The sequence below is a fragment of the Lissotriton vulgaris genome, chromosome 11 (genome assembly GCF_964263255.1).
Source record: "Lissotriton vulgaris chromosome 11, aLisVul1.2, whole genome shotgun sequence".
NCBI lineage: Eukaryota > Metazoa > Chordata > Amphibia > Caudata > Salamandridae > Lissotriton > Lissotriton vulgaris.
Genome location: NC_141699.1, coordinates 420,982,591 through 421,007,803, shown reverse-complemented (window position 1 = coordinate 421,007,803; position 25,213 = coordinate 420,982,591). Strand labels below are relative to the sequence as shown.

The 25,213-nt window shown below is 43.0% G+C and overlaps 1 protein-coding gene across 1 annotated transcript in view; it reads left to right on the top strand.

The window, feature by feature from the left end:
• Positions 1 to 25,213, top strand: part of ANTXR1 (ANTXR cell adhesion molecule 1) — a 487,726-nt gene that overhangs the window by 245,636 nt on the left and 216,877 nt on the right. The window contains exons 11-13 of the mRNA XM_086943491.1: positions 7,788 to 7,857; positions 8,393 to 8,471; positions 16,449 to 16,544. Of these exons, the coding sequence (XP_086799617.1) occupies positions 7,788 to 7,857; positions 8,393 to 8,471; positions 16,449 to 16,544 (245 nt within the window). The remainder of the gene's footprint in view (positions 1 to 7,787; positions 7,858 to 8,392; positions 8,472 to 16,448; positions 16,545 to 25,213) is intronic.

The following is a 25,213-nucleotide window of genomic DNA, read 5'->3' as shown; positions in this document are numbered from 1 at the left end:
CTGTAATTAGCCGGATTCGAGTGGTCACCTTTTTTGTGGATAGAAAAGAGAATTGAGCCTTTCCAGGAGAATGGCAGGGTTGCAGTTGCGAATGCGTGGTTAAATAGAGGAGTAAGTTTGGAAGCGAAGAATGCAGGATCTTTCTTAAAAACCTGTGCGGGGATTTCGTTAGGGCCTGGGGCACCGTCGGGTCTGATGGCTTTGATGTATTTTGCTATCTTCGTCTCCGAGAATTTTCCAGGTACAGGCGGACTTGAGACATCGTTCAAGGCACTTTCAGGGCTGATGGTAGCTGCCGCCGCCTTGGGCCACCCGGTTGTACCGTGAGACGTTCGATTTGACTCACTAGTATACAGCCCCTTTGCATATTGTTCCCAGACTTTTCCTCCAACACTGTTAACCTTATGTACACCACCTGATGACAGGCTGTTGATGTAGCGCCAGAGCTTGCTATTATCTTTGCCTTTAATTATGGAAAACACTGTCAGCCAATTCTGTTCGATCCGTTTTCTTTTCAGATCCCAGATGTTCTTTTTGTACTTGGCTCGCAGAACGGCAATGGGGAGCCCCCCTGGCAGGTGGATACCTTTCTTTTTTGCTCTCACTGCCTTGTTGAGTGCATGCTTGGCAAGCTTAAGACTGTGGGTTTTTTGGTGACCTGGGATGAGATTTTTTTGTCCGTTTCTTGAATGGTGGGTATTGCCCAGGCACATCAGTAAGTCATTGGTCAATGTTTCCCATAGGTGTAATATACATTCACTTTCTTGTGGCCATGGTACTGTCGCCCTGTTAGCTATGAATGCATTAAGACTGTCGACCATTTTATTCTTTTAAGGACTAAATGGTGTTCTTCGCCTGTTGTCATACCAATTACGGCGTAGGAGTCCGCCTGTTCTCGTGTCAGGTAGTTGAAGTTAAAATGTTTCTTCTCTTGTTGCATTGTTAGTTAGCCCTGGGCTAATTTCGTTTTTGAAGATTCTGATGGGTTGATTATCGGCACAATATCCTACACCAATCATTCAAAGAACGAAAAGCAATTTTGTAGGTAGATATGTTTGCTATGTCACAGCTTGCTTAGCATTTCAGAAAAGGTGTATTAAAATGGAAGCTGCGGTGCATTTGTTTTTAATTAAGTAGGATTTCAAGATGTCCGCACCAGGGCAAGTTAAAGAAAGGGGTCGACTTGTCGCGTATTCTTGTTGTGTGTATAGTTCGATTCCCATCGAGAGCCCAGGACTGCAGATTGTGTGCCATAAGAAGAAGAACTCTCCAACTTTTCCACAAGGCGAAAAGTTAAAAGTAAAAAAAAAAACAAATTGAATGAGAGTTATGTAACCAAATGGATGTGTCATGTCTGTGGCACGATGAAAACATGCTCAAGCAAAGCAGCCCGGAGAAGGCCCGGGGCCGCGAGCTGACGCCGACTCCGCCAGCTCCGTGGAGACGCTGAGGAAGGAGTCAGGGTTTTTGCAAGAAGCAAAATGCGATGTTCTTGGAAACGGTCTGCGGCTCCGTTTGTTTTTGCTAAATTGCAAACATAGTTTATTAGTCCGAAAGTCAGGCAGAGAATGCTGATGGCTCATCGGAAACTTGCTATTCCTTCGGTGGCTGCCGGGGAGCTGAGGGATTTTACTGGCTGTCTCTTGGTCTCACAAACCCCCTACAGAGCAGCTCAGAAACCAGGGCCGCGCTGGGAAACCAAAAGAACCCTGGCAATAAAGCTTAAACCGGCGTCGCTTCCTGCCTCTTCTCGTGCAATCTCTCTCTCTCTATCCTTCCAGTGCCTCTTCCTCTCCTCTCCCCCTCTCTCTTCTCCCTTTCTGATCCTTTCTCTCTACCTTCCTCCGCTCTCTACACCCCTCTCCCCCCACACCCCACCTCATCCTTCCATGCCTGCTACAATTAATTTCAAGGAGTTGGGGCAAATGATGGAGACACCAGGAGCAGCCCTGGGCTTCCAAAATTGTCACCCAAGGACTCCAGTGAACCTGTGGACATGACCAGTGGAATGAAAGGCCTGTCCACACCTGTCAGAAACACAAAGAAGTGAATAGGCAACAAGACATATGTGTTTAGAAACACCCAGCTTGCATAGAAATGCAACAACATGCACAGTTTGGCGTGCAAAATATTACCTTTACATACACCTGCCCACAGAGTCACACACATACATATATAGTAATGCATGTTAACTGGGATGCTATATGCACAGTCTTAAGAACAAAGGCATACACATTGAGACCGATTTGGGAAGTCTACAAATATGAACTGACAAAATCGAACACACACAAATACAGAAACACAGTGGCCATGGGTGGTGGGGGAGTATAATGAGCACACTTACTCAGTGGCATAGCGTTGGGGGGCACCGTGGCGATTGCCCCGGGTACAAAATTCTTAGATGATTCGAAATTTTGAACGAAAATTCGAACTACTATTTTTTTTTATTTTCAAATTTTGCGCCAAGAAGTGCTAACGGTCCACAGGTTAGGGGGCACAATACTTGCCTTGCCCCAGGTACTGTCAACCCACGCTACGCCGCTGCTTTTACTAAACAATGATATACTGAGGCAGACTTACTAATTATTCATGTAGATGCATAAACCTAAAGTGCAGTGCTGTGTTGTACAAGGGGGAAAAGCACAGTACAGAGAAATATTTACTATCATTGCCATGGTGCCACTGTCATCCATTGTGGTGGCACTCTAATAGCGATGTCATGTGTGGTGCACAGCCTCTCACCATGGTGCAGAGGTGAGTCAACGCATTTTGGCATAGGATTTGTACTGCCGGCATATCCTTCCAGTACAAATTCATATATCTAAACACAATTTAGACACTCCCACACATTGGATGTATGCTGTGCACTATGTTTTTTTGAAAAATGAAAACATTTCCTCTTGTTCACGTCTGATTCGAGGAGGTGTTCGTTTTTGATGCAGTGCCCAGTCTGGCTATCTTAGTATGTTGGGCTTACAAAAGCCTATGAGGGTTTGCACTGATCTACAAGCTCCGCCCCTGTAACACCCCCTTGATGCAAAGTGCCATATAGAAACCCACAGCAGTGTTTGCTTTGTAAACAAGAAACCAATGGATTGCTTTGCATCACTTTGCAAAAGCGCAAAGACCTAGTAAATCAGGGCCACAATGTCACCCACCAAAAATCACAACGCATTAAAACTGATATTCGCCGACCAACTGTACACCTCAGAAAACTATACTAGGCACCGGTCTGCAATGCAAATGGTTGGAAAGTCACCTAAAGTTGCTGTGATGCCAATCTAATGGCAGATTTACAGCAATCCATAGTCATAAATATACACAAATACCCACATACAATCACACACACACACACACAACTACAGGAATAATTAATCACACATATAGAGAGACAATCACACTGAAAACCACAGAAAAAAACAGTCACTGATGCAGAAACGGAATTGCACAATCACAAATCCGTAACAACAATCACACATACATTCACACACAATTAATCACACAAACAAGTGGAATACTTCATAGCACGTATTCATAGAGGGTATTGTTGGAAATAATCCTTTTTGCAGGGTTATCCCCAAACATTTTCCTTCTTCCTCCTATTTTCTCCCCAGACCTGTTGTTGTTGGCTATAGGGCTCTGGGCACTTTACGACTGCTGATCAGCGCTAAAGTGCATATGCTCCCTGTGTAAATTGATATTGTGATTGGTTCTCCCTGATTGGCATATTTGTTTTACCAGTAGGTCCCTAGTAAAGTGCACTGAATGTGCCAGGGAAAATCAAATACTACTAGTGGGCTTTGCAGCACTGATTGTGCCACCCACATGAGTAGCCCTGAAAAGATGTCTCAAGCCTGCCAATGCGGAGTCTGCAAGTAATTTGTTAACTGCCATGTCGACTTGGTAAGTGCACCCACTTGCCAAGTCCTAACCTTCCCCTTTCTTACATGTAGAGCACCCCTATGGTATGTCCGAGGTACCCCCCTGGTCGCGGTGCAGTGTATGTGAAAGGTAGGACATTTACTGGTGTGTGTATCATGTCCTGATAGTGAAATACTGCCAATTTCGTTTTTCATTATTGAAAGGCTATCTTGCCCCATAGGACAGAATGGGGATTGCTTTGTAACATTTTACAAGCATATCTTCCCATAGGGGTAAGATGGAAAAATGGAGTTTGGTATCCCCAAACTCGGGATTTAATAACACATCTTTTAGTAAAGATGGTTTTTAAATTGTGTGCTTGAAAACACCACTTTTAGAAAGTGGCTATTTTCTTGTTCAGCCATCCTGTGTGACTCTGCCTGTTTGTGGATTGGCTGTGTGGCTTTGGAGTGACAGGGACTGGGGAGGTGCAGTGGCTCCAGGAGTCTGGATGAATCAGCACTAGGCTGAATAGGCCTGATCTGCATTTCGAGTGGTGGGAGGAGTAGCACCTGTACCTGAATAGGGCTGTGCCTGACTTCCACAATACTGGCTCTGCCACCCTGTGGTGTATCTGGAGCCAAGGCTGACACTGGCAATGAATGTTGTTGTGCACTTGCAGTGTGTCCCCAGAACTGGCTTGAACAGGGCTGAGAGCCCCTTGCACAAAGAGAAGAAAGCCATTTTGGGGTATAAGCATCAGACCCAAAACCCCAGACTTTAGATCTTTCCTAGAATTCAAGAGGAACCTTTGCCAAGGAGAAGCGCTGGAGAGACTGACGAGAAGAACTGCCCTTGCTGTGTGTCTGGGCTTGACTTGCAGATGCTGTTTCCGCCAAGGAAAGGAGAAGGACTTTGCTCTGTGCTGTGTCTGCTGCTTGAAGGAGCTCTCCAGGGGCCTGAAGTGTGCTAGCTTCCTGTTCTAAAGTCTCAGGGACACAAATATTTCACCCCCAACTCACCTTAACTCACGTTGTTGCTGCTGTTTGGGAGCTGGAAGAAAGAAGAAACTCAAAGACCTACAGAAATTGGCAGATCGAGGGATCGTAGCTGAAGAGGACCAACGCAGTGTCACTGCATCGATCGCCGCTGCATCGATTGCCGCTGCATCGATCGCCGCTGCATCGATCGCCCTGCATCCCAGATTTCCACGTATCATACCTGTGCGGCAAGTTCTTCCGACGCATCACCCATGGACCGGAACCGTCATGAAGAATTGATGTATCACTCTCCGTACAGACCGGATTCGACGCAACCCTTCCTCTGCGTGCAGCGGGACAGTCACATCCCCTCCCCAAGGTCTCAGGAGTGTCGCATCCCTTTGTTTTCCAACACCGCGATTGTTTGGCTTGAGCACTTTGACGCATCTACAGGTACTCTGGTGAAAAGTCATGCATCCATAGTTTTCTATGGTACAAGTTCTTGAAACCTTTTGAAAGTCATATTTTTAACTGTGTTTTGGTCTTGTTTAGTATAGATAAAGATATTTTATTTTGCAAACTGGTGTGGTTTCCTGTTGTGGTGTTTTCACTGTGTTACTGTGAGTGTTGGTACAAATACTTTACACATTGCCTTTGGGATAACCCTGTCGGCTCGTGCCAAGCTACCAAGGGGGTGAGCAGGGGTTATTTAGAGTGTGTATCCCCCTTACCCTGATTAGAAGCAAGGGTCCCTATTTGGACAAAGGTACCTACCTCTGCCAACTAGAGACCCCCATTTCTAACAGGTATTATATGGAAACAATTACTAATGACCAGCACAGTGCTGTACTTGTTGTCAGGCTATGCCTGTGGGGGTAAAGGGGTTGCGATGTTCCTTATATATATTTTTTTTTATTATTTATTGATTTATTATTTAAGAAGTTTTCTATAGCGCTGACCAAATCCGGGGGTATCGGAGCGCTTTACAACAGGAGGGAAAGAAAACATAAACATATACAGTTTGGGAGGAGGATAAACCTGTTCATAAGAGTTAAAAACAAAAAAATTACAATTGTGATGAGCGTTAGAGGTGCGCCATTGAGGTAGAGAGGTCTAGGGGTCCAGGGTGCAGGGTTGAGGTAGAGAGGGTTAGAGGTAATCTCGATACATGGACAGGTTTGAGAGGAGGATAAACGTGCTCATAAGTGTTCAAAAGATTACAATTGTGATGGACGTCTGAGGTGCGCCCTTGAGGTCGAAAGGTCTGGGGGTCCAAGGTGCGCCGATGAGGGAGAGAGGGTTAGTGATCATCTAGATACATGGACAAAGATTAAGGCTGAGAGATTTTTCTGAGCAGCTGTGGAGCAAGGCGAACGGGTTGGGGGAGGGGGTGAGGTAGGCACTGGATGCGCATTACCAGATGTCTGATGGCTGGGGGCTTGAGAGTCACAGATTTCAGTCCAGGAATGCACAGTTGAGGTAGAGGACTTTTAGGAGGCTTTTCAATTTTGCAAAGGAGGGGGTAGTTCTGATGGGCACAGGGATGGAGTTCCAGATTTTGGGTACGTTTCCTGCAAAGGAGCGGGCTACGTTTTTTGTTTGTGCGTTTTCAGGTGGATGAGTACGAGGAAGTTGGAGCTCCTGAGACTTCTAGACTGGCCGGCTTTCTTAAGTTTAGAGGCTAGGTATTCTGGTTTCCCTGTGTGCAGGGCTATGTGTGTGAGGCATGCAGTTCTGAAGCTGGCACGCAATTCCACTGGGAGCCATTTTATTTCTCTGAGAGCGGAAGAAATGTGGTCATATTTTTTGACTCCGGTGACCATTCTGGCAGCTGCATTGAGAGTTGTTTTGAGTGGCGCTAGGTGGGAGAGGGCTGTCCCGGAGAGGACTGCGTTCCCGTAGTCGAGTCTGGACAACACAAGTGATTGGGTGGCTTGTTTGAAGTCCAAGGGTGGAATGTGGGGTTCTATTTTGTTGAGAAGCTAACTGACATGCACTTCAAACTGAAGGGGCCACTCGTCATTGCTAGCAATCAACAGCATTGACGACAGACCCCGTCCTGCCATCTTAGAGTTCGGCAGAAAGCTTGAAAATTAAAATGGTAATAAAATCCTTTTATTATCATTTTATTTTTCAGCTTTCCGCGCAGCAGTGGGGGCGGTGGAGCGTTTCGCTTATTTGGAGAAACTGCAGCTGGATGACGCAGTGGATCTTGAGAAATATGTGGATTTAAAAGGGACAGTCAATGCATGTCATTCAGGGTGGGTGTAATGATGGAAAAGTGAAAGGATACAAGTCAGTTAATCAATAGGCTGATTAAGATTCTATGTTCATTGTGAGAGACAAACACAAAGAGAGTAATGTAAGCCATTCAAGGAGCAAGCAAAGAAAAGTGACAGTAAAGCCAACCAATGGTAAGCAATGGGTGCACTGTAAGTGCACTGTCTTGTAGGCAAGACCTAACAAGACAGACAAGAGTGAGCATTTACATTGCTCTATCAGCAGAAGAGACAAAGGACATTAAAGGAAAGTATTTGGAATGAGTGTACTGTCCGTTAAAGTCTTACTACCTACAATGAGATGAAAATCTGGCCACATCACTGCATACAATGAAGGGAAAATCAATTAAAGTTTAACTTTGATTAAAGTTTCACTATAAACAAGTGAGAAAGAAACCATTAAAATCTCAATATCTCCAATAGCAATAGTTGATTGTATTTGATGATTTATGATAGAACAAATACTGTAGGTGTCTTAAATACAGAATAAAGTTTGAATGTCACCATTAAAGTCACCAAGGGAGAAATGTACCTTGGATCACAGTAGAGTGTACGATTCCCACATAGTTGTCCTATGCTAACTCCATCAAGTTAATGCTAACTTGCATGCTAAGTATGTTCAATACTGTATCCACCATCTCATGCTATGTAACCTATGTTCTCTTAGCAGCGAAGCCTTTGTTGGTGGAGGATACCTACCTGCTTTGCCCAGCGCCCCTGCTTAATGATGTTGGCATGTAAGTATAATGAAATTCATGTTCAATAGTTGGGCTGATTATTTTGGTAAAGCTCTGATTTTGTTGACATAATTTTGTGGCTTATATTCTGTGTGGCCATTTGTTTTCCATTCTCTTCCTTCCTAAAGATGCTTCATAGTACATGGTATGGTAGGCAAGCTTTCAATGTCTACAAGTCCCGCCCAGTTCACTAAAGTTGGAGATGATTTGATCAAATTACAAAGGAGGTGGTCCATATATTGATGTTCCCTGGGACTGGTAGCAGCTGTCCCATGACCTAGGTTCACATATGGAGGACCCTCGCCGGTGATGTAATAGACTTTGCTCATATGTTCCAAGAGTCTACAATATATAAAGGTGTCTTAGTGTCAGGATTTTGTTGTGGGTCAACATGTGCAGGATCTAGTACATTTACTGAGGCGATCAATAGCAGTGCTGTAGAGTGTGCCTATATGTTACAGAGCCATTACACACAAGGAGGTGCCTTACTGGTGTTGTTGCATACTAAGGCCGTTGTTGTCTTCTTGTGTTCCAGGCAAGCGGCGCTCCAGGTCAGCATGAACGATGGCCTCAGCTTCATCTCCAGCTCTGTTATCATCACCACCTTACATTGTGTGAGTTAAAGACTGTGCTACAGCCTACTACTGTTCCTATAGCAATGCCCTAAGCTGAGCACACTTCATTCTTTTAATCTTCAAGTACTTTATTGTAATACTATGGGTGCGTTACTCTGCACAATTGTATTCTTCATATAAACTTTTATCTTTTTTTTTCAAAAAAATCAAATGTGACCTTTACGTAATGCTTAAAATGCAGAAACATGCACCAAGAATGAAGAAGTATCAATATCTTAGATTTGCATTGATCTAACTGTTGGTTTGTACAAAAACAGTAGTGAGAGATTAAACATTTCATCAAGTTATTAGTTGGGTTGTTAGAAGAGTATCTGAATAAAGGTCTTTTTTACTCAAACCACTGTGATTGTATCCATAATCTGGAGCATGCTTAAGCATTAGCCTGATAACTCTATAATGTAGCTGAGGAGTGACCACAATCTGAATACTTTGTGTTCTTGTCCAAAGTAACCGATTTCATTTATTACATTTAGTCAAATCCAACTTGCCCTCTTCACACAGAAGGTGACATTTAATTGCCACAATGCTCCTAGGGATTATTTAGTATAATCCCTAATACATTCAGACTCCTGTACATCCGTTTTTGGAAGTGAATCACGTAGGAGATAGCACTTCACATGTGTCTTGATTTATTTGGCGTTCCAAGAAATATGAGAACTCCTTGATCATGTCTATCAGATAATTTATACATTTGTGTGGGTTCAATTAGGTGTGTCTTAAATCATCTGTCTACACCATAAACTTTTTCCCTGTAAACCACGTGATACCTGTAATTGTCTTGCTTGCCTTTATATCAGCATGGTAAGTTTCTAGGGCAAATATAAATAATGATGGACAAACCTTGTATTGCCTCTAATGCTTAATGTACATTTTAAAAAGAAAGGTACTCCAACATTCCTTGTCCAGTGCTATTTATATAGTAACAGTGATTTACTTTGTGCTCTGGTCGAAAACAGAACGTAACTTTGAATTCTTAACTCCAGTACCCACTGTAAAAAACGTATTCAGTGTTTAACCACAGAGCAGATTTATTTTTCATTTATTCAATTCTTGCCAAAGTACATTTTGAACAGTGCTTACGCTAGTTCTTGCTGAGTTCCCTAAGATAAAAATGCCTTGTGATTCATAAATTACAGGTGAAATGACTGGACTTGGCCAATTCGGCAGTAATTGTAATTGTTTTTACAATAGCACTTACTACCCCTCATGAGGCATTGAAGCGTTTTTCGGCGAGTAGCACACCACTCTAGAACCCAAAGGATTAGTGGTAGATTAATATAAATTGTTAATTTGAGAAGTGGACATGTGAGTCAGCTAGTTTATTTGAACAGGACCAAGGAGGGATTAAAGAGGGAAGAGCCTAGATAGTGTTATTTGGGAGTTCATATTAGTTAGATGAGATATGGGATGAGTCAAAATGGGGATAAAGGAAGTAAGAGCATAGAAAGGGTTATTAGGGAGGTCATAGTAGTAAAATTAAGTTTGGGGTGAGTCAAGGAAGGCTAAAGGAAGGAAGAGTCAAGAAAGGATTTTAGGGAGAAAATAGTAGTAGAATGAGGTTTGGGATGAATCAGAGAGTGGAGGTGGAGGATATATTGAAAAAGGTTTAGGATGAAACATAGAATAGTGCATTGGAGGGAGTTGAGGTTTACATTTTTTTTTGTTTTGTTTCTAAACTTGCGATGGAGCAACCTGGGAGCACTCTGCGACAATAGGGAGGACTCACCATGTTTTATTAGGAATTTCTTTTATATCTGTTGTTGGAAATAGGGATCTCTAGTTGGCAGTGGTTTGCACCTTTGTCCAAGTAGTAAGTAAGTAATCTTTATCTAAACCAAAGAAGACCAAAATGGCACAAATCCACAATACAGTAATCAAAACGTACTTCTTAGAAAGTAAAAACAGTTCTGTCCATAGCAAACTGTAGATGCAACACTTTCAACACAAAGTACCTTGGATGCGTCACAATCATGAACAAAAACAGCCATAGGGAAGGTGATGCGTTGGTTCCACATGCGCAGGGAAGGTGATGCATCGGTTCCTTACTCCAGGGGAGGTGATGCGTTGGTTCCCTACTGCCATGCAGGAGAGGTGATGTTTTGGTTCCTTACTGAAGGGAGGTGCTGCATCAGTTTCTTACTGTGGCCCCGGTGTCCTTTTAGATTTAGTGCACCGGTGTGATGCGTGGGGATTGGGGATGCGTCGGTTCTTGATGAGGCGGTGGTGGCAACTGCGCTGCGTTGGTCTCTCCAGCCACGGTCCCATGATGCTTCTTGCAGCGGCACAGCAGGGCCTGCGTCTGATTCAGTGCGGTGATCTCAGACTTCAGAGAGCGGTGCACAGGATTTGGAGTACCGCAGTTCCTCCAGCCGCAGGCAGGCACTGGGTCAGTTTCTTCAGCCGCACAGCAGCGATGCATTGGAAAGAGGTGCGGATGCGTTGCGCTTCTTGTAGTTGTGTCTCTTTTCCAACTCCCAACAGCAGGAACAACCTCCAGAGGCCCAACTCAGCAATAGGCACCTCTTGGCAGGTCAGAGCTCCCAGCAAGGAAGTTCACGGGAGCCGGTGGTAAAGTCTTTGTATCCCTGAGACTTCAGAACAGGAGGCAAGCTCCACTTGGAAATCTTCTTCCAGCAGAATACACAGCACAGCAAAGTATTTGTCCTCTCCTTGGCAGAAACAGACACTGCAGGCCAACCTCAAACAGCACACAGCAGAGGGGCAGTACTTCTCCCTCATCTCCTTGGCAGAGGTTCTTCTTGAGTCCAGAAGTATTCTAAATTTCTGGGGTCTAGGTCCCAATATTTATATTCCATTTCTCTTTGTTCTCTTGTGGCAGAGACGCTCTGTACTCAGTCAAAACATGTCCTCTCTAGTTCTGCTTACCAACAGGAGGTGGAGACAGCATTGTGTAAGGCGACTAGACTCATTCAGGTAAAAGGAAATCTCCTCCCCCTACTATAAATGCAGCCAGAGTCTATTCAGCCCAGCCCAGACTTATCCAGGAAAGGCAGGACACACCTCAACCCCCCATGTGACTGTCTACACTGAATGCACATCCCCAGCCCCTGTCACTCCAAAGCCAGACAGTCAATCCACAACCCAACAGAGGCACACAGGATGGCTAAGCAAGAAAATACTCACTTTCTAAAAGTGGTATTGTCAAACACAGAATGTAAAAATAAACCTTACTAAAATATGCATATTTATATTCTGAGTTCAGGCATACTAAACTTTGCATTCTTATCTTGTCCCAATGGAAAGTTATATTCATGAGATATTATAAATAAACTACCATTCTATCCTACGGGACAGGGTGACTTTCAATAGTGAAAAACAAAATTCACTGTAGTTCACTAACAGGACATGTTACACACATCAGGACATGTCCTACCTTTCACATACACTGCATCCTGCTACAGGAGTACCTTGGGCCTACCTTAGGGGTGACTAATGTGTAAGAAAAGGGAAGGTTAGGGCCTGGCAAGTGGGTGCAAATGCCAGGTCAACATGGCAGTTGAGACTGCTCGCAGGCACTTCAGTGGCAAGTCTGAGACCCCTTTGAAAAGCTACTTGTGTGGGTGGCACAATCAGTGCTGCAGGCCCATTAGCAGCATTTGACTTACATGCCCATGGGCACATACAGTGCACTGTACTAGGGACTTAGTAGTAAGTCAAATAAGCCATCATGGAAACACCAATCCATATTCACAATTTACAGAGGGATAACTTGCACGTTGGCACTGATCAGCACTGGCAAAGTGCCCAAAGGATATAGACCAGCAAAAACAAAATTCAGCACACAGCAAAAATACAGGAGGCAGAAGCAAAAAGATAGGGGAAAACCACGCCAAGGATGCCAGGTCTAACATCCATGTTAGTTAGTGATATAGGCCATTAATTGCTGCAAGTTGTGGGATTCCTGACATGTTGCTGAATGATTATGATCAAATCTCAGTTAAATTAGGGGATTGTCTTCTCTTTCTCTTTTATGGCTTGGAATACCTTCAAGAATGTGTGAGCCTGTGGGTCTCATGTAGCATTCTAACGGTGACCCATCACCCTCTTGTGCTTTCTCTGTTGGGATATCCTTCAATATTACTCATTAATTCTTCCTAGTAATTCATTTGATCTTCCAATAAAATTAAAATCCATTCCCATTTAAAATCCTCTCTGTTTTATGTTAGTTTTAGGAAACCTCCAAAGACACACCAGTTCTTATTTATTGATTTGTCAGTGACTGTATTAACTCATTACTTGTTCTGTAATGTGGCTGTCAAGTGACTCCAAACTTTTTAGAGCCATCACAGCCTGGATTTTCTACATGAAAATTGTTTGCAGTCCAGCAAATGTATCTGCGTTACCATGTGTTTGCTAAAAATTCCATGATCATTGCAGCTGGCAAGGCTATTAAAAACTACAATCTTACCTATGTTTCAGCTAGCTGACTTAATACCTTTGCTGTACGAAGAAAATTGATAACTATGGGGCATATCTACAAGGAAATAGTGCAGCGCAGTGCTGTGGCAAATTTTGCAGCTCTGCGTCATTTCAGAAACTCAAGGATGCGCCCTATTTACAACAATACAGCGAACCCTGTGTTTTTCCTTGTGCTGGCACAAAAAATATATGCGTAGCACCAACACAGACACCCTTGTGCCATAGTTCCAGGGTGCCTGTGTTGCAGGAATGATTGTTTATGGTCTCCTCGTTTTTGCTTTTTCTATGTGTACTGCATTCTGCAGCACACATAGAAGTAGCAACTCGCCAATATTTAATGATTGTTTATGTGCAAGAAGTGGCATCTTCCTGCACATAAACAGTTAAAGGAGTTTTGTTCTTTCTATGTGTGCAGCTCAACGCAACACACATAGAAAAAGCAAAAATTTGGAGAAATTAAAGTATTTCTCCTTGTTGCGCCAACCTACTTTTGCATTGTGTTAGTTCTTGGAGCAACCTCAGATTTACAGATCCCTGTAAATCTGGGGCAGCATCAAAAAGCAATGGGTGTTTCTGTGGAACACCCACAGCAACACTCATTGCAAGCCCCTTTCACGCAGAAAACTCAGTGAAAGGGTACCACATTTACAAAGCGTCGGTAAACTACGCAAAGTGGCTTAACGCCACCTTGTAAATATGGTGTAGGGCATTGCACCACCGTAACGTCTTGAAAAGTGTCATTACGGTGGCGCAATCCCCTTATAAATATGCCCCTCAGTGACCCTGTGGTGAATTATATTTTGATCACATCTCGACTTAATAAGAGGTGTGAGCTGCAGATATCAGTAAATATCCCTTGAGTTATAATTTAATGCATTTTTTTCTAGATCTTATTCTGATTTTTCGAAATTCTCTCATGTTTTTTAACAACCCTTTGGAATAGCACGACCCTGAAGAAATTCTTTAAAAAACATAGAAAATACAAAAATCTTGAACCAATAGAGCAGTGAGCTCCACACCTTCATTCAGTGCTTCAAGAAATGAACCTTTCTTTTGGATTTCATAAGAGATCACCATTCTTTATATATCTGACACCTCTGAGCTTTTTCTAATTCTAAAGCAATGCACAGCAATGGTGACGAACAGCCTAAAACTCATCCACTATGATGTAAAAAATGTTGACATTTGAACTTTGTGAGCGATAAACCAAGGCCTTGTTTCTTCTCATGTTCGTGTGGTAGTTTCCTGGATTTGTTTGGTGGTTTTATGGTGTGTCCAATGGCATGCCAACATGTGATTGCAAGGAGATGTAGGCCTGCTTCTGAAAAGCTGTGGCTTCAGCAATCAGAAAAACACATCTGCTCCATAACAGTATTTTTCCTCCCACACTACTGTACTTTGGAGCAGCATCTTGGAAAATGAAAAGAGGGAGTTTTGGAACATGTACAGGGTACAGATGCTTCGCACTCCCAATATGGAAATAAAATGTGGTTACTGCAAAATCTAGGATAACTTTGCTCAGACACAAACATGTGTGGAGCTCCCAGTCTTGTCTAACTGTGTAAAAAAGTACAATTGTAGATTTAAAAAAAAACACACAAAAAACAAGCATTCGAATGGCTTTATTCCGGCAATCATTTGATAACTAAAGTGAATCGAAAGCTGAATGGGTGAAAATGTGAACTTCGGGGCTACCCTCAGTCACTCTTTCTTCCAGAGCTCGAAATAGGATGAAGTGACTTGTTGCCTTAACATTGGAAGCAGGACGGCCTTTAATTCTACCGGGCATTTCCCGTGTGTGTATGTGTTGAGGCGATGGGGCGGGGGGGGGGGGGGTGACAGGGTCCCTGGAGCCCCATTTTTGAAAGCCCTGCATCGCTCCTGGTGCCTCTGTGCCTTTCTCCAGGTCCCCGAGGCTAACTACAGCAGGCCTGGAGAGGATTGATGGGAGAGAGGGGAGGGAGCAGGTAGAGAGTAAGCGATCAGGGAGAGAAGAGACAGAGACAGAGAGGAGAAAAGGAGAGAGAATCGATGGATGGGAAGAGAGAGATTGCCCGAGGAGACGAAGGGAGTGGAGCTCGTTTGACCATTTTGCCAGTAATGCTTTCAGTTCCTTATTTAACAGAGAAGCCTGCTCTGAGCCGAAATGGGCCCAAAGCCACGGTTTGGTCCAGCAATGCTGCCAAGCTAGGGTAGGCTTTCTACTAACTCCTTCCTTGCATGCCAAAATGCTGACCAGAAATCAATGCAATTTCCCCACAGATCAGTGGGAGGAGAAAGAAGCCTACGCAAGCTGAGAAAAAAATAAAACATTGTTAAAAAAAAGTAAACTGGTAAGAAAGAACACATTTTAGAAATGAAACGAACCAGAGCCAAGTCTTGGCCTCTTCAAATTATGCGGAAACTCTATTCAAATAATGCAATTTATATAATATATCCATATACATTGTTTCCCTTTTCTCTTACTGAAAATGACTTATAAAAACAGAAATGCCTCTGCACTCTGATTACTGGTGCATTTACTGAATGATGGGTGCATTATAACTAGGGCCACTGAAATTATGCAGCAGGGGAGGAACAAATTATGCCCTAAATTATGCGTCAAGAAAAGGCAAATTATACAGAGTAATGCTGCACATTTTATTATTGTTTTACTTCCTTATTTTGTACATTTTTCACATGAGTTAACATTGTCTGGGTAAAGGTTTAACCTCATTAGTACCAGTTTAATAACCAAATACTCGATAAGCAACAGAATGGACCAGTCAACTTTTGCAAAGGGCCTTTCACTTCACAACAACACGTATTGCTACCTTTTAGCAGCTTTTGCTCTGATTGAGCTACAAACTATTTGTTGTTGTTATAGTCTGCATATTATGCAGCAGATGATGGATTATGTGGCAAATGCGGAAAATGTATACTTATGCAGAAAACGTCACGGTCGCAAAATCCCATAATTCCAGTTGCTCTGGTTAGAGCTGTGGCAATTAATATTCAATTATGTCATGATTACTGGCCCAAAAAAAACTGTATAGATATAATTACTTTCACTGGTTCTAAGTGACAGTGAAAGGTGTTCATTCACAAACATTAGCTGGTAAGAACATGAGTACTATCATATAATGGCATGATGAATGGCACATTTTCGGCTTTGAACATAATTTCTGGTGCAGCAACTTTCTGATTGGTCACATTGGGCCAAACAAACTATGAAAAACTGATAACACAAAATCGCAAAGTTTATTTAGATGGCTGAATATAAAGCACATTTCCGCAGTCTATATCAGATTTGAGCTAGGGAACAATGTTTTCATTAATACCTGTTAAAAACTAAGTAGAATTCTGCAAAGGATTCAGTGCAGTTCATCTTGAGGGGGAATAGGATTTTCCTTATAAAAATTCCACATTTTCCTAAGTTTTTTACTTAAAGATGTATAGGATTTGCAGATAAATTGGACTGCATATCGGTACCTGAGCTCTCTGTAATGGATTACTAATCTATGCTTCCTCTTACAGTCTGATGGGACCATCCTGGCCATCTCCCTCCTAATCCTCTTCTTGCTGCTGATGCTGGCGCTCCTCTGGTGGTTTTGGCCGCTCTGCTGCACAGTGGTAAGTCGCCATCTAACTCATACCAGTCTAATCTTATATGACCTGCCCTGGTACTTTAGTCTTTTAATGACATACATGTTGTTTATCTGTACGCTTTGATTGTTCTTGGTAAACCAAATAAAGCTTATTTGATGATGATGATTATGATGATGATGAACTGCACTGGTACATATATATGTCTTGCTCAGAAGTGTGCATACTTATTATAGTATCAGAAATTCCGCCATGCATGTGTTAAGCAGTTTTAAATTGCGGAACATGTCCTCGTTACTGGGAAGGAAGGAGGAGGTTTGAGGTGCAATTCTTCACGGATATCTCACTCATGCTGCTGTGCAAGCTTCTTCTGGTATGAATGAATGCTTTTCAATGTGGGTATCTTTTTTTCAGTGTGCCCAGCCACTGCTCGACATAAGTCTTCTGTTCGATTCTATGTTTCATAGGCTTACAGGGTAATAAATGCTCCTTAAAGCCAGACATAATGGCTAATCATTAGGCAATTAGGGTTGGTTCCTAGTGAGAGGGATGTCCTCTCACATTGGTTTGCAGTCCAATACATTTTTAATTATTGTACAGATATAATAAGGTGTAGATTTGTGTTGCGTTATAGTAAAAGGTCCCAGTTTTCAATTTCCACTGGTTTTGAACCACACAAAAACAAAACTGTCTATTTCTGTTTTCAATAATATTTTTATGGCAACTTTTAGACATAAAAGCAATACAAGAGGAGAGTACCACTGCGAGAGATCAACAATTAACCGTCAAGAAGCTAAAATATAAAGTACAGCAACGAGGAATTCATACATGCTCTCATCTTACAAAATACAATAGTGAGGAATTCAAACATACTCTAATCTTACAAGGGAATCTCATTTCATCATATACATGAATAACAAAACATTCAAAAGATGGAAAACATATATACAATGTCTAACAAATCCCCTAAGGGAATAGAAGCCAATACATCTAGATCTTAAAGTGCATAGTGTACAGAAAGTTTTCAGACCAATCTATTAGGTAAGCAGCAACCTAAAGGTACTTGGTTTTAAACAGCAGACCGAGCTATATCTTAATATTTTGTGATTGGCGATCCCATTGCCCCCAGCAAGGCATTTATACATCCAACTAGCAGAGTCTCTAATGGGGGGATGTATCCTCAGATTGTATACCTGGGAAATCTTAAAAGGGTGCCCATATCTGTTGCCCATTTAGGTTGGCTTTTTTTTACCTCTTTTTAGATATAAGGTCATTTCCAGATTGAATATTGCTAAAAGTCGGACAAACCATTGTTGCAAAGTAGGGGGGATTTTATCCAACCAGGATGAAGTGATACACAGGCGGACCACCACCATAATTATAAATGTAAACCGCTGAGCAGGGCCTGGAACCTCTTTGCAATGTACCCCCAATAAGATAAGCTGAGGAGTTAAAGTGATTTTAGCTCTTAAACAAGAATTAAAAAAATGTTTTTATCTCACTTCGGAGTGGTTCCAGTAGGGGGCAACTACAAAACATACATATTAGGTCTGCCTTCTGAAGTTGACAGGAATTTTTCTGGGTGTATAATGTAGATCATAAATAGTTTTATAGTGTTGGGCTTGTAGATTGGCTGCAAGCAGTGCAGTACAGCCTAGCTGCAGTGATTCCAGGAAAGAACAATCTGCAATCTGAGCTTATTCTGCCATTTGTAGGTTTCGAATGCACATTGCTTGCGCTACGCTTGTGAAATCTATTGGGGCATATTAGCAAGAACCTCGTTAAAATTATCACAGTTTTAGCGGCAGGAAACTGCCACTAAAACGGCAATAATGGGCTTGCTAATTTGCGTTATAGAATTCTAATAAAAGCCCAGGTTAGATGTGCAGGACATCTAACCTGGGCTTCTATTGGAATTCTATAACGCATATTAGCAAGCCCATTATCGCTGTTTTAGTGGCAGTGTCCTGCTGCTAAAACTGCGATAATTTTAACGAGGTTCTTGCTAATATGCCCCATTGTTTTTAATATATCTCAAAAGGGACTTACATCCTGCCTTCACTTTTTATTGGGTCGTATGCTTGCCCGTTTACTTTCCTCCATTTCTACTGGTTGTAGCTTGTTCTCCCTTCTGTGTTTCTCTTATCCGTTTCCCATGGCCTAACTACTCATTCCCATCCACATTGGTGATTGGACCTTTTTTCTTTTGGTCAACGCTACATTCCGTTTACTGTTTCAATTTTGTTATCTTTCCCTGGCTGCATGCTTTTAGAGAGTGCTTTTTGTTTTTTGTTTGTCTCATCCTGTATAAACTTATTTATTTAACAATGTTGAACATGCATTTTGTTAAATATTGTTGTTGCTGCAGCATGTATTTTATACATGTCTTTTGAACTATTTCTGCCTCCGCTGCCTTTCAGCTACTTTTATTGTTTTTTGCGACTACGCTGTTGTTGCAGCAGCACGCATTTTATGTGTGTTTTTTTTAAACTATTTCTGCCTATGATGCCATTGAACTACTTTTATCATTTTTTCTATTACACATCTTGTGAATTATTGTTGTCGCAGGAGCACGCATTTTATGCGTGTTTGCTGTCCGCATATTCAGCTTTTTTAAATACTTTTCTCTTTCGGATGCCTTCCAATTAATTTTGGGGCATATTATCAAGAATGTCAATAAAATTATCGCTGCTTTAGCGGCAGGAAACTGCCGCTAAAGCCGCGATAATGGACTTGATAATATGCCCTTGTGAATTCCCATAGCAGCCCAGGTTAACACCAGAACCTGGGCTGCTATGTGAATTCACAAGAGTTTATTATCAAGCCCATTATCGCCGCTTTAGCTGCAGTTTCCTGCCGCTAAAGCGGCGATAATTTTATCGCCGTTCTTGATAATATGCCTCTTCGTTTTGTATTTATTTAACAATCTTGGCTCCTTTTAGAGGCACCTTAAATATAGGGTGCTACAAATTGAAACATTTATACTACTCAAAATGGAGATTTCTAATGGAAGATTAAGGGCCCCATTAGGATGGCGGGCGGATTGCCCCCGCCGGGCCGGCAGTAGTCACAGCCGGCCCTGCAGGGGCAATCCGCCCGCCATCCCTGTAGAAAAGACCCCCGCCATATTATAATGGCTAGGGGTTCCGCGGCAGACGGAAAGACCGCCCGCCGCTTTTCCGCCCGGTCGACATGTCGACCAGCCGGAAAAAGGGTTCAATATGGTGGTGGTGTCTTTCAGACACCACCAGCCATATTAGTATTTGCATTTGTGAATGCCTTTCCATGGCAGGCATGCAGAGTCTGCTTGGGGGGCCTCTTACAGGCCCCCATGGACTCCAGGGGTGTGGGGGGGTCACATGGGGGGTGCCTTTCAAAGAACAACGTGTCAGGCACCGCGCGGTGCCTGTCACGTTGTGCTTTGGAAGCACAACGTGTATTTTTAGGATTGCGGCGGGCATTGCTTTTAGCAATGTTGAAAATACGGTATGCGCCCGCCACTGTGGCGGGCGCATCCTAATTGCCCCCATGGGACTCCCGTCCTTATGGGTGCGGTCCCTTTTACCACGAGGATGGCGGGCGGACAAAGTCCGCCCGCCATCCTAATGATGCCCTAAGTGAGGTGACTTTAATGGGATTAAAGGTTTTACAGAGTGGCCAAAACAGAGAAAGTCCCTACTTAAAAGGGATTTTTGACCTAAGCTTTAATTTAACAGGGCCTAATAATTCCACAGTGGGTACACCAGAAAACCACTCAGGCATCACAAAGGTTAGCGAGCAACTCCATCACCCTGCGCGCATAGAAATGTATATTAATACAGATTTATGGAGCGCGCTGCAAAAAAACTCAGTGAGGTGCCCACAGTTTGCGATTCTCCATCGGCATAACGTTTTTCAAGCTTCACCTGTTACTGATACCCCTAATGGTTTGTATGAACATGACATTTTAAATGAAATGTTGTAATCTTTTAAAAAGTTTTGTATTTGCAATGTTTTTTTTTAAATCACGCAATAAATAAATACTCTACTCAGTGCGTGCACACTGTAAAGAGTCAGGTGCCTCAGCAGCAATAGCCACTACGTAAAGAACAGCCCCCAAAATAATCCCCCAGTTACTAGCATAGCTGTGTGTTTTGTAAATAAAGCTTCAAGGGATTTAACCATTTCTACTTTTCAAGACTTTTGGTTTTACTTATTTGCTGTTGTGCTATGAGTAACATGTTTTGGCTGATCACTTTAATGGTCAATTATGTACGTTTAAGCCTTTAGCCTATATTAAGCACGTCTGCCCTTTCTAATAGCTTATTTATTTAATTTATTTATTTATAAAGTTACAATTTAATTTTTTTACAAAGCAAAAAGGGTGTGACAATGAATTTGCATTCCCAGAAGAAACGTGAATACTTTGTACTTTGGTTAAGAAAGGCAATCGCTACAGTATATAAAAGAGGACATTGGCTTAATATTTCAGATTGCTATCACAGCGTATTTAGAACTTGCTTGTTAACACCACGTAATTATGTTCTTTGTCTCGTCCTGTCTGCACGCAATTCTAATGTCCTTTTTTGGGTTGTTCATCTCGTCCTGCCTGCACGATTTTCTAATGTCCTTTTTTTGGTTGTCTGCTTTGTCCTATGTGCACACATTTCTAATCTGCTTCCGTGCTGTATATATTTTTTTACATTCTCCTCCAATACCTTTTAATGAATGAACTCGTGTTTTGGGCCATGCGTTTTCAAAAATATTATCGTACCAGCAGCATGCATTTTATGCCTGTTTGCTGTCTTCCTATTGTGTTTTTTTTAATGTTTCTCCCTCCGTTGCCTTTAAACTTATTATATTGTTTTTGTTCTTTCTTTTATGCCTGTTAGTTTCCTGCATTTTTATTCAGTTCTTCATATAAGTTTCATTGGTGTTGTGTACGCAGTTTCACTTTAACAAAGCATGTGGTGTTACTCCTGACTTTGGAAGTGGCCAAATATATTGTGGTCCCTTCTCGGGTGACATTGTGTTTATATTGTGTTTCAAAAGCCTGTTAAAATGTTAATCCAAACATAATCCGTGCCTGTTAGCAACAATTTTTTAGGTCAACACATTCTTGAGGCACCTTAAATATAGGATGTCACAATTTCAAAAAAAGTATACTACTCAATTGGCTGATTTATAATGGAATATTGAGTGAAGTGGCTTTACCAGAACAAACACTTTTATACAGCAGCTACAACAGATAAAAGTGCTTTTTGCTCTAATCTGCAGTGTGACACGGCCTAATAATTCCACAGTGTGTACACCAAGAAACCACTCACTCTTCAAAAGGGCTAGCGAGCAGCCCCATCCCCAGCGTGCATTTGTTTATGTTATCAATCAATCAATCGGTCCAGATTTATAAAGCGCAGCTAATCACCTGATAGGGTGTCCAAGTGCTAGCAGGCACCAGAGGCTTATTCAAACAGCCAGGTCTTGAGGGCCATTCAGAATTCCAGAAGTGCGGTGACAGTCCAGAGGTGCGTGGGCAGGCTGTTCCAGGTCTTTGCTGTGATGTGGGAGAAGGAGCGTCCTCCACTTCTGCTTCAGTAGATACGGGGAGTATGGGCAATGGAAAGGGAGGCAGAGCGTAGTCTTCTGGATGGTTGTTGGAAGTTCAGGTGGTGGTTAATGTAGGCAGGTCCTTGGTTGTGTAGAGCCTTGTGTGCGTGGTTCAGTAGCCTGAATGGCATCTCTTCTGTATGATAAGCCAGTGGAGTTTCCTGAGGTGGGTTTGTCGGCGAATGCCGAGGATGAGTCTGGCTTTCGTGTTTTGTATGGTCTGAAGTCACTGTAGAAGGTGTGCCGCAATTCTTACTTAGAAGACATTGCCGTAGTCCAGTAGGCTCATGATGAGGGCTTGTGTCATGGTGCGACTTGTGTTAGGGGTATCCACTTGAAGACTTACGTAGCACAGAGTAAGTAAGCAGGTGGAGGAGACAATGTTGATCTATGATTTCATGGTGAGCTTGTTGTCAATGATGATTCCAAGGTTTCTGGCATGGTTGGAGGGAGTGGGTGCAATCACTAGGTCTGATGGCCATCAGGAGTCTTTCCTTATGTTGCTGCTGTTGCCAAAGATCAGTATTTCTGTCTTATCTCTGTTCAGCTGTAGGCAGCTGTTCTTCATCCAGTTGGTGACGTATGTCATGCATCTATGGAAGTTGGTTCTGGTGGTGGTGGGGTCATACATGAGTGAGAAGAGGAGTTTGGTGTCGTCTGCGTTGGAAATTATGTTGAGAACGTGAAATCGGATGATGTTGGCCAGTGAGTCTTATATGCATTGAAGAGTGTGGGGAAAAGGGATGGGACTTGGGGCACAACGCAGGTGATCTTCCTGGGTTCTGAGGTGAAAAGTGAGAGGTGGATCCTCTGGGTTCTTCTGGTGAGGAAGGAGGTGATCCATCTAAGTGCATCCCCTTGGAGGGCGACATGGTGTAGTCTTTCGATCAGTGTGTGGTGGGATACAGTGTTGAAGGCTGCAGAGAGGTCAAGGGGATCAAAGCTACTGTTTCTCCTCAGTTGAGGAGGGTTTTGATGTTGTTGTCGGCTGTGATCAGGGCATTTTCGGTTTTATCATTGCTGCAGAAGCAGGATAGGGAGGCAGTGAGTAGCTGGTTCTGTTCCAGGTATGTCATGAGTTGTTTGTTGATAATCTTTTCCAGTACCTTCTCAGGGAATGAGAGCAAGGAGATTATCAAGTAGTTTTTGAGTTTGTTGGTGTCGGCGGAGGGGGTTTTGAGTAGTAGTCTGACTTTGGCATGTTTTCAGGCATCTGGAAATGTTGCAGTGGTGATAGAAGTGTTGAGTAGGGTGGTAAGTTCCTGGCTGCTCCCTTGTTTTCTGAGGTTGAAGATGTGGTGCAGGCATGGGTCTGTGAGAGCTTCTGAGTGGATAGATTTCATGGTGGAGGTGGTGTCCTGGTTGGAGAGAATGGTGCAGGTTGTCAGTATGTTGTTTGTGTCGGTTACGGTGCTGGCGTATCTGTCAAGGAAATCCATAGCTATGGGTTGGGGTTAGAAGTTTCTGTATAAGGTTTCAAGAAGTGGGTAAGTTTGTTGCACAGCTCCTGTGAGTGTGTTGTTTTCGCTGGCAGCCAGATTGGAGAATTTCTTAACAATGTTGAAAAGTTCCTTGGTGTTGTGGCACTTGTTTCAATGCATGTGGCAAGGGCTGACTTCTTTGTTGCCCTCAGCAGGTGCTGATAGAATTTGAGGGGGGTCCTGTAGGCTGCCCTGTCTTAGGTGTCCTTGATGGTGCACTATCTCCTCTTCAACTGTTTGCTGTCTCGTTTCACTGTTCTGAGTTCTTGTGTGTACCAGCTGGCCTTTTGGAGGATTTTCTCTGGATGTTGCTCGTGATGGGGATTATGCTGTCTGCACAATTGGTGATTCAGGCGTTGAAGTTTTTCACTCTCTGTTCAAGATTGGTGGTGGTAGCAGGGTGTTGAGGGCATATGCCCAGCTGGTCTCTGAGATTTGTTCCACCTCCGGTGGGGGCATTGCTCATCTTGGGGATGGCAGTGCAGTCGCTTGAGATGGTCAAGTGGACGATGGAGTGATCTGTCCATATGAGTTCTGTGACATGGCTGTATTTGACGTGGCTGCTGGAGGTGAAAATTGGGTCCAGTGTGTGTCCTGCGGTGTATGCAGGGTTGTGGACGATCTGGGTCTATACAAGGCTGCTCATACTGTTGAGAAGTTGTGTGATGTTTTTGTCATTGGGGTCGTTGATGTGGAAAGTTAGGTCACCAAGGAAGATGTAGTCCTCGGAGTCTTAAGGCTAGGGTCATAATTAAGTCTGCAATGGTGTTGCAGAAGCTGAAGCGCCAGCCTCTGAGGGTGCCTCTGATGGTTGTCTTGTAGTCCGTGTGGAGCTTCAAGTTGATATGTTCCATGGGGGTGGTGGTGTTGTCGGTGGTGGTGGTACACTGTATGCTCTCTTTGTGGATGATGGTTGTTCCTCCTCTCGGCTTGTTGGTGCGGTCCTGGTAAGTGATTTTATATCCATCAGAGTTCACTGTGGTAAATGTCTGGGGCGGATGTGGGGTTCAGCCAGGTCTCAGTGAGGAAGATGATGTTGGGTGCGAGAGTGGCAATGAGGTGTCATAATTCAGCGGAATGCTTGCATAGTAAATGTGTGTTGAGAAGGGTGCTTGTGAGTTGGTGTTCTCGTTCAAGTGAGTTCTGTGGTGTGTTCGGGGTGCGGCTGGTCAGTGGGATGGTGTGTGTACAGTGACAGTGGCAGTAGGTGCAGGTGAAAGGTCCTATTGTGGATTGTGGGTCGACGCGGTGACATATTTTCATTTTTTTTATTCATACCATACTTTCTTCTCATCTAGATTTTTACAACTTGAGTTATATCAATTACATATGATCACATATATTTTTACGAAAATCCACATATTGACATACACCATTTATCAAAAATTCCATGTATCGTAGAACAGTTACCAATTACTGTTACTACTAAAAACATTTTTCTCTCTCAATCATCCCCATTCACCCCTTCTATTCCACACTCTTCTCTATCATACCGTTCATACCACAATCCTCCGGGATTTAATCCGTTGTGACATTATATACAGGCTCAGAGGACCTTTTCTGAATCGATTACATTGTCGCTATTACCTGCTTAGTGACATGAATCATTATCACTGGGATTCAAACCAG